Source organism: Pterocles gutturalis, unplaced genomic scaffold (assembly GCF_000699245.1).
Source record: "Pterocles gutturalis isolate BGI_N339 unplaced genomic scaffold, ASM69924v1 scaffold17167, whole genome shotgun sequence".
NCBI classification, from domain to species: domain Eukaryota; kingdom Metazoa; phylum Chordata; class Aves; order Pterocliformes; family Pteroclidae; genus Pterocles; species Pterocles gutturalis.
The window spans coordinates 220-10,630 of NW_010108244.1; the positions used below are offsets into that span (position 1 = coordinate 220).

The 10,411-nt window shown below is 42.6% G+C and overlaps 1 protein-coding gene across 1 annotated transcript; it reads left to right on the forward strand.

Moving 5' to 3' along the window:
• The first annotated feature begins 224 nt into the window (after positions 1 to 224).
• CX3CR1 (chemokine (C-X3-C motif) receptor 1) lies at positions 225 to 1,289 on the forward strand. Its single transcript, XM_010072570.1, has one exon. The coding sequence runs from the start codon at positions 225 to 227 to the stop codon at positions 1,287 to 1,289; it is 1,065 nt and encodes a 354-aa protein (XP_010070872.1).
• Positions 1,290 to 10,411: the final 9,122 nt, after the last annotated feature.

The window sequence follows — 10,411 nt, forward strand, 5'->3', positions numbered from 1 at the left end:
AGTTACTGGGTGTGCAGACCAGCGAGCCCAGAGGTCACACTTTTGTTACTAATGACCATCAGCTCCGCAGCAATACAACTTTCCCGAACCCAAATAGGGACAAAATCCCCAAGCATGCATGTTGGTGAGGTCTCTCAGTATTTTACCGTAGCAGATGCTGGATCTCTCTCTCTAACATTATTTTATTTTCCCTTTTCACGTTGCCTCTAGCCTGAAAATCCAGCATGACGGAAGCATTCACAGAAACAACAGCTGAATACACTTATGATGAAAATGCTTTTTCCTGCAATAAGACTGACATCCAAGAATTTGGGAAAATATTTCTGCCAATATTTTACATTGCAGTGTTTGCTCTTGGCCTCACGGGGAACATAATGGTGGTTTTTGCCATTGTGAAAGAAGGCAGCAAAAAAAGCATCACTGACATCTATCTCCTGAACTTGGCTGTCTCGGACCTTCTCTTCGTGGTCTCCCTCCCCTTCTGGGCTTCCAACACCGTGCGTGGATGGACCCTCGGGACTGTTCCATGCACAGCTGTTTCCTCGCTGTATTACATTGGTTTCTTTGGGGGCATGTTCTTTATCACTGTTATCAGTATCGACAGATACTTGGCCATTGTCCGGGCAACGTATTCTCTGAAATCCAGAACTGTGAAACATGGCTTTCTCATAACCTTTGGAGTATGGGCAATAGCGGTTTTAGTGTCAGTGCCACATTTTGTGTTCTCCCAGCTGTCAGAAAACGATTGCATTTCTGTCTTCCCCCAGGAGCTGGAGAACATCTGGCCGGTGTTCTGCAACTTGGAGCTGAACACCATTGGCTTTTTCATCCCAGTCTGTATCATATGCTATTGCTACTGCGGGATCATCAAAACTCTGGTGTCCTGCAAAAATCAGAAAAAAACACGAGCCATAAAACTGGTCTTGGTTGTGGTGGTGGTGTTTTTTCTCTTTTGGTCCCCCTACAATGTCCTGATCTTTCTAGAGACTTTAAAGCACTACGAGTTATTCACGAGTTGCAACCAAATTAAATTGCTGGACTACGCCATGCACCTGACCGAGACCATTGCGTTCAGCCACTGCTGCCTGAATCCTCTTATCTATGCCTTTGCTGGGGAAAAATTCAGGAAATACCTTTATCGTATCTGCTTGAAGTACTGCCCATTCCTGTGTGTCTGTGGCCCCTGCAGACGCTACCAGATCACCTCTTCGGCTAGCTGTGCAGAAAGCGTCGTGAACAGCAACATCACCCTGAACACCAGTGACCAGGACGCCTCTGTCTTTGTCTAAAAGGCTCTGCGAAGAAGAAATGTCTATAAATTTATCTTCTGCAGGGCTGAGAGATTGCCATGACCCATAAGAAGAGACTTACAGCTACACTGCATTACCAACATGCCTCTTGTAAAGCATTAAAAGTTCTACAACAGTAGAGATTGTAAAGACAAAGCAGTACGATATATCAAGGCTGAATGTGGAATTGAATCAAGAGAGAGGAAGAAGGATAGCAGAAGGAAAAGCAGAGCTTTGTGCCTAGAACAGGAGATCATAGAATCACAGAATGGTTTGCGTTAGAAGGGGCCTTAGAGATCATCTAGTTCCAACCCCCACACCTCCCACAAGATGCCAGAGATGAAGAAGAATTGAAGGATTTTAAACAGTTTCTTCATCGAAACTTGTGCATGTGTCACTGTACGCACATGGTACAAATGTACATAGACATAAACTCCTTTTGTAAGGGAAGAAAGAACTCTTGAATGAATGACAGCAGACTGTTAGCAAAGGGGAATATTTTCGATACTAAAGGGGTATAGTTTTGTTGGTATATATCCATACAGAAGTGATTTTGGAGCTATAGATTGCAACACATTTTACCTGTGCTTTCATACTTAATAAAATCCTACTGTTAAAAAAACCAAGTTACTTCTGAATACACATTTAGTGCCAACAACACACTCAATGTTTACATCGTGCAATAATCAAAGCAAGCATCATCCTTAGGGATTTGGGACCTGCTGTGGAGCTGATCCAAGCCAGCAGGCATCTCTCCCAATTTCCACGGGCTGTGGCCTGAGCCAAAGGGCAGAATTTGGTGGAGCCCTTCACTCCACACATCCCCAAGGGCTCTGCCCAGCTAGGGGCTGCCAGCTTGATTGACACACACCAGCACATGCTGGGACAACCAGAACTGGAGGTCTGGGTAATTCAACAAATATTAAATATTCAATTTTTTGCTATTGAACATTCAGCACAGTCTACAGTATAATAACCCCTTTTCATAAAAATGCCTTGTATTAGGTGTAAATATATTATAGATGCTCAACTTTTAAAATTTCAGCTATAAGTGTACTGCCAGACTCCAGACCTATTGGCTAAGATAAGGTATAGCACAAGTGCCACTTGAAATTAAATTACTTTTCAAAATTCAGTCTCCCTAAGCAAATGAGATAAGACAACTCACTCTGCCCCCACCCCCAAGCAAGAGGTATTTTTAAGAAACAGTATTTTTACAATGTTTTTTTCAATGCCAAGATGTGCAGAAAGAAAGAGGAAGGTCCCCAGAGACTAAACAAGAAGTCACTGGCATTAAATCAGCCTGAAAGGGTGGATTGCCAGGCTGGGCAATGCAGCCTCACTTGGTTTATTTAACTTTAATGTTATTTTTCATACAATGGTGAGTTACCCAGTGGGAAGAGTCTTTAATCCATGTGCTGCCTCCAGAATGAAAGGCACAAGCCCAGTGTTTTCTGCCAGCTCACTAGGAAAGGAGAGCGTTTTCCCAGGAGTTTTCCAGCCATCTCACCCATCACCAGCCTGGTACATCCCAGCAAGTCATTACATACAATTTGCTAATTATGTCCAAGGTCTCATTGCTCAGTATTTGAGGATTTGTATGAAATAAAAAGCTTCGGGCGGGAGTTTCCAGGCAATGGGTTCTGCGGCAAGTAGCTAGTGGATACACGTCTCCTCATAGCAGAAGTTGTAAATCTCTGAAAACCCAAATCAACATTTTCATTCTGTTCGCATTATGAGGAAGAGTTTTGTTGCAACTGTCCCTTAAAAAACTTCAGTCTCCACGATCCATACCAGAGCTCTGAGGGCAACCAGTACCAAACCACCAGCACTGGGTTCAGCTGAAGCTGGGACAGGCGTTGCTGCTCTTGGCTGTACCAAAAAAATTTACACATGAAAAATGCATACACACACACGCACACTGGTTGTATCTATCCATGGAGCAGTATTTGGTTGTGCAAAAAGGTCAGGAGATCTCCAGGCTTGGTGAAGGGATTGGGCTTTGGAGGGGTGGTGAGCTATCTTTGCATCTTAAATTTTTCATCATGATCAACTTTCTTCCTGTTTGAGAATCACACTGACACTTGACATAAATCTTTTCCCAGCTGGGTTACAGTTTGAGGAACTAATAAAACCTGAATCCAGCTTTTCTCAGCAGGTTTATAACTATACTTCGTGTTCTACTTTTAAATATAAAAAGCAAGACACCTATCTATCCAAACCGCTTGCTGTGAGATACATGGACATCAGCATCTTTTTTAGGTGCCACTGCAAATCCTTCTCATTCAAATATCACATCACAGTCCCAAAATTGTAGGATTTATGTGCTGGTTTTTTTTTTTTCTTTTTTAAGCTGCTTTGAATTCTTTTCATTGACCTCTCAAAAGAGTTTTTAACTTGTACAAAAACCTTGGAAATGCAGACAGCCAGAGCATCCTGCTGAGCTGGGAAATGGCTCCATGGTGAAAGCTGCAGTTGTCAGCACTGGCATCAGAAGCAGTCACTAGCCACAGATTTCCTTTGGATTTCGAATTGTCTGCGAGTGGATCTGAAGCCCTGGTTCAGAGCAGTCTCAAGTTTTAAGGCTACATTTCATTTCACAGAGAAACTATCTATAGATAGAAACCATAAATCCACTGGTTCTGGATTAGTTTCGGTCATTTACATTTTGTCTCCATCACCTTTGCGAGGTCCCTTGCTGAGATCTCATGGGTGGTACAAACCCCTTGTCTCAGCAGGACACTCTGTTACCAACAAGGGGCCAAGTGTCATCTATGAAAGTCCCAAACATAGGTGAGTTTTCCAAAGAAAAACTCCATTGCCAGCTTTCTTCTTGTCAAATTCATATTCTAGAAGCTGCAGTATCTTTGTCTACCTTTGGTTTTGCAGCTCCTAGCTGGCAACATTCTCCTTCTGCTGTTTTATTGCCCACACACAGTGCTGTGCTTTGCCTAAGGCTACATTTTAGTCGGGAAAGAAATATTTTCTGTATTGAGGATTTACCCAGTCCTGCTCAAAGATTTACTGCTTGCACTTCAGTTTATGAAGTCTGTAAGACAGCTGGAACTCTAATGAAGACCTGTGACTTCCAGAGTTATTATTTTGAAATTAAAATCTGGTCATTTAAGCTAAAATTGAGGACAATTTATATCTATTAAAGGATGGCTTCTGATGCTTTTCACAGAAATACAGCTTCTGGTGAAGTTAGTAGTAATTCTTAATAAGAACTTCCTAATTCACTTGGTAACTACTGTGGGAGTTTGGTTTTCAGCAGATACACACCCAAACCTCAAGACCCGGGTTTTGCAGTGTTAATGTTAACACATTGTTTTCAACGAGGACAAAAATATCCACCAACTTCTCCTGTATTTTTTTTTTTGTTGCACTAATATTCAACACACAAACATCAACAGTTATTATATTGAATTTGCCATTCCTCTCCCTAAAAAAATTACTGTAAGATAGCTCCCACTGGACATCAGGAAAATGGTTTGCTTGAGAAGAACAGTTTGCATTTACCAAATTTCCAGCTGTGAATCTATCACCAGGAAGCAGCACATTAACTTTACATCCCTGAAGGCAGAGGTTAGGGAGTGGGATGGAGAATGCAAGCACGGACTCTGGGCAAAGCTTTTGCACTCTGTTATTATCCACTTGCCAACTGCAGCTATACCTGGAGCAGTCTTTTCCACCCCACTCAAAACTGAAGCCTCTGGTAAGTTATATGCATCTGTCTGACAACTGCTCTGTATTCAGCTGCAGCCCAACAGTCCAGCTATATCTGAATGAAACTGAAAGAAGCTGCCTTTCCCCACAAGAAGTTTGCATTTAGCCCACAAATGCTACATTTGCCACATTCAAATTAAAACCAGGAGCACCCTGACACAAAGAAATGGCAGCACAGTTTGCGGTGGCCATGGTTTGCAGAGCACACCAGAGAACATGATGAAGCTGGTGAAGATCAGCAGATGGCTTCATGCATCTGCTGACCAGATAGTTCCCTCTAGTGACAGATGTGTGCTATTTCCCTGTGCAATTTCCTATGCCCTTTAATACAATACTTTAACGCATACAAGAACTGCTTGAAACCCTGTGCTGCAGCTTCAGTTCTTTTTCCAGGGTCCAGCTAGGTAGAAGCAAACCAGAAGGATGTCTAAGAGGCACCAGGAGCAGGTTGTTGCACCACCTTTGGCCACAGCCCTTTGCCATCCTCTTTGACCTGGGCAGTTGTTGAGCAATATAGACCCCAACTTGGCCATAGCAGGAGCATTTGACCAGGTCATAACCCCTGAGGAGCTTCAGAGCCCACCTCCAGCCACTCTTGGCTTCGTTGTAGCCCCTCTCTCCCTGTCTTAGAACCAGGTATTCTTGTGCTGCTCTCAGCTTTTTTTTTTTTTTTTTCTGAGGGAGCTCTCATGTGAATCAAGGCTGACCATCACTTGGTCTCTTGCTCAGTTCCTTCTTCTTGGTCCCATTGTTGTTCCCTACTCTCCAGATCCCCCCAAAATCCTCAGGTTTCGGGATGCTACAGTGTGAGGGAAGGACAAAATACCATAAAGACAACACTCAATGCACAGGCCAGAGTTTTCTGATCAAGTCAGATTCAGACAAGGAAACCTTAGTCAGTTGCATACATCTTTTTCCACAAGGCTAACGGCACCCAGAGCCAAGTATTTTCAGAGTCACCAGAACCTCTCGCTGTCCCTGTGATCCCCCTTGCTCACGCAGGACCCTCTGCCCTAAGCTCACTCTATCATTTCTTCTGACCATTGCTAGCGTCAATGCTTTCTTTGCATTGCCACCAGAGGGTGGCATTATTAAACTCTATCAGACTTCAGAGTAATTCATGGCAAAGCAGGATGCTGGAGTCACTGATGAACAAGTGTAGAAAAATATATTTATGAAAAGTAAGAAAAAAATGAGTCACTACACCCTGCCTGTGGAAGAAACATCAATTTCTTCCACTTTTTTTTTTTTTTAATTGCTTGTTGATACTGAGCAAATGAGAGCCTGTGGCTATTAAATTAACTACAAGCCGTTTCATCAATGATTCACAAAACGCATCGGAATATCTCCTGAATCACAAAGACCAGAGAGGTGTTCCAGTGAAAACCGTTTATTGTTGCTATCACCATTTTCTTTCAGCACCCTGTTTTCCCCTGGTACTAAAAGCAAACGGAATACTACATAAGTTACCTGTACAGCTTGTCCTGAAGAGGACTTGCAGGGAAATGGCTTTTACCTTGTGATGGCAGAGCACCTGGGTCTTAGCAAACATGGAAAGAAGATTAGTAATTGATAAGAGCAAGTATTAGTTCTTTCTCAGTCTTGAGCCTCTGCAAATCCCTTGTTTTTTCTCACTAGCTTCCTTCTTTTTACAACTGCCACCTGAGGAATGTGGCAGGAGGAGATCTTTGTTGAGTAGATGTTCAGGACAAGTCCATTTAACAAGCTTTTAAAGACTATGAAAAGCTACAGCATTTAAGACATGGAGGCATTACCACAAAGTGAACAGAAACCAAAATCTTCATGCCAGAATGCTGTCATTCCTCTGGATCTAAGCTCATCACAATAAACATCAAACAAACTGGCCCGAGGAGACTGCTGCTCTTCACCGCTGCCTTGTCTTTTCTTCAGAGAGACCAGCTTTTAACAGGGACCTTCTAGTGATGGTTAGGTGATGGCTGGGAAACTTAAAAAGAGAACAATTATATCTCAGCTATCAACTGCTTCTCAGAGGGGAAACAGCCTGAATTTGTCACCTTCCTTTAGGAACACGTTGGGAACATTGGATAGATCACCGACCAAGACAAAGAAAGCTCCTTGTGGTCGTTTCACATTTAAGAAGAATACAATTCATGGGTTTTGCATCAGTGATTTTTGTTTTAAGGAAAATTCAGGATACAAAATATTTGCTTCTGTCATATTTTGAGGTTTGAAGTTTCAGTTCTTTTTTTTTGTGAGGAGTTCTGAATATAGCAGGTTTGCAAACACAGCACATGGAAAGAAAGCAAATTAGGCTGAGGAAAACAACAGCCAAGACCATCCACAGAATTCCAGTGGACCAAACCAGCAGAATGCATAGGACTGGACTACTGAAGGAACAAAAAGATGTGGGGAACTGCAACTTAATAGTGTTGAGCAAAGAAAACACATTTTGGGCTTAAATCTTTTGCTTCTTAGTGCAAGCAGCCGTCTTAGACAAAGGGAGTTCATACGTTCAAAAAGACTGAGGTAAATTATGAGTGAATCACCTGGGACAACAGTGGTTGTCTCTAAAACTAGGAAATAATTCCCTTTCCCTTTTTAGCCCTCTGTCAGATTCCTGCAGGAATAAATTAAAAATTATGAGGATGACAACTGCACAGTGAATAGGTGGCACAAACTCTTCGCTAACAAGCCAAGATTGGAAGTACAGATGTGCAAACTGGGATTCCAATTCACTTGAATTGCAAAAGAACAACTGCACAGGGCCTGACCACACAAGAAGGGGTTGGTTGCCTGATGGAGAGGACAGTTTGTTGAGAAAGGCAATCGTCTGGCCAGCTGGGACTTCGGCTGCCCAGATCCTGCGCTGACCCACACCATCAATCAAAATACTGATTTTTGCAATGTTTAGCAGCAAATAGCATGACTGAAAGAAGAGCTATACTGGTGTCTGGAATAATCCAGGAGGTCAACCTGGAAGACCCACCACTTCTCCTGGACTGAGATCTATGATTCTCCCTACCTCCCCCAACCACCTCCTGTAGCTTTCTTGTTTCTGCTTCTGAATGTGACTCTGCGGTTTCTCCTGATAACAAGCAAGCAGCATTTCTTCTGTTGAGAAACAGTTTTTACTTCTGCTTGGTTTGGCCTCTTTGGGGACATAGAAGAGAGCAGTGCTCACCAGCTGCTAGCACAGCTGGCAGGACTCAAAACCACCCCATCTGACCAGCACATATCCTCTGCGCTCTCTTCTCCCGTCCCAGGATCCCCCAAAAGACAGATAGGGCCCACCGCACTCTCAGGAGAAATTAATAGAAGCTGCCGAGCTTCCTGCTGTGACAAAAAACCACAGTAAACCTCCACATCCTCTGCCCTCACACTGCAGACATGCGCGCGCATCCAACATTGTATTTGATATTTTGACCACTGTGACCATTGGTGCCAGGTCAGTGGTAGGAGGTAGACTTGTTGTCTATAAAAACCCACCACGGGAGACATCAAGCAAAAAGGCAGCATGAATTACTGTGCCTCTGTTTCTTTTCTTAGCAAGAGAATTAGGAGTTGGGGAGATCAAACAACAATGAATAAAAGGAGCCTTCCCTACGCTAAATCTATATGGCTCTTTTCTTCTACAATTCTATAGCATAACTTGCAAAATTAGCTACCTGGTAGAAAGGGACTAGAAACACACCTCCCACACGCCCACCCAGTGCCTTCCTCCTCTCCAATCACTACAGGTGATCCTTTGATTATTTTTTTCTGAGATCAAGATGCATTTTACCACCCATAAGAACGAACAACCTTTCTGCTGAATGACAGCTGCTTAGTGACATCTCCTTTTAATGATTAGTGGGTGAGATGAAGCTGCTTTAACTCAGTAATCAGGCTGTCAGTGGAAACTTTCCATTTCCTTACCCGTTATGTGTTTAATTTTATTTCTGAGTTTAAGGGACCATCTCTGGTGAGCATTGAGGAAAGAAGCATTCGTGATACAATCTGTAAGGAAGTATGAAGTTTCCGTTCAGAGACGTAGCTACCTAGTGACATCTGCTTTTTGCAGCTGCTGGATATTGCTGTGTCGGCAGCACCTCCTGGACAGCTACCTGATGAGCAGCAAGAGACTCTGCACCCGTAGAGCTGAGAAGCTTCTTCACATCATCTGAGAAGAGAGAAGGAGAAAAGGTAAAATTCACAAAATGCAGTTGCTGAGTGTATCGTGAATGCTCATTGTGTGTATGACTGTAACACTTTTTCATCTACCTTTTGTTGCTGCTCAGGTAATTTTTAAATTAATTTTTTAAATTACATTTTTTAATTAATTTTTTAAAGAACTCCTGCACCATCAGAAGTGGGTGTATCTGTGTTATGTGGCCATATGTTTTCAGCTTTAAATATTTCAGCATATTGTGCTGAACCTAGATTAGATTCAGGTATGTCTAGGTGTGGTTGTTGCAAAGCTGTAATCTCTAGACCATTGGTGTCAAACAGTTTTGTCCCTGTCGTTTATAATTCAGATTAAATTCCTCTCTGTGTGTATCAGAACAGAACTGTTGGCTGGAGAGGTGTCCCACCTGGGACTGCACACAGCAGGGGTCAGGATAACGATCGTCAATGTTTGTTGTTATGTGGCAGCACCATACAAAGACAAATAAAGACAAATGATATTCACTTTTCTTCTGCTTTCCATTCATAAAAATAAAGAGAAAGGGGAAGGACATAACTCAGGACATAACTCTGGCACGTTAGGCTAAAAAATGACACTTGCTGGGATGTGAATAACACAAACCGTAATACATCGGCAATATATTTGTACTGTGTCCAAGTTACTTAACTCAAAGTAACACTACTTAAAAACTCTGTCTCTGCCTATTAGAAAAGAACATACAGACAAAAATTAAAAATTTCTGTTACTCATTTAGCCACTGAAAAGAGCACTTTCTGAAAACTCACGTCAGCTTTCAGTAAGCATGATTTCATTAAAAGGTGCATTGTTATTACTGTCTCCCTTGCCTGGCTGGAAAGGTGGGTGAAATTCTGAATTGCCATGAATAGTGGCTTCACTTTTTACTTTATTCCATGCAGGATTTATCCCCCTCTGATTTGATACCTGTGGTCCACATCTTTTGATCCTATTTCCTCTCTGCCAAATGAACAGCGTTCTGCGTGCTCGACATCTAAGTTACACAGTGCTGCAAGGACTCAGCACACACATGTTAAGGACAGGACATTTTGGAAGCATGCATATGCATCCCGTAATGCTTAAATTGTGTTTGAGAGCCTGTGATAAGTGCACTGGAGCTGCAAGCTAGTCACTGCTCGTGATTCGGGCTCATGGGGGATCCACACGCCCTTCATGCACCGAAAGGCACTGACATTTTTATATTCTTTCCTTGTCAGGAACTGGGAGAAAAACC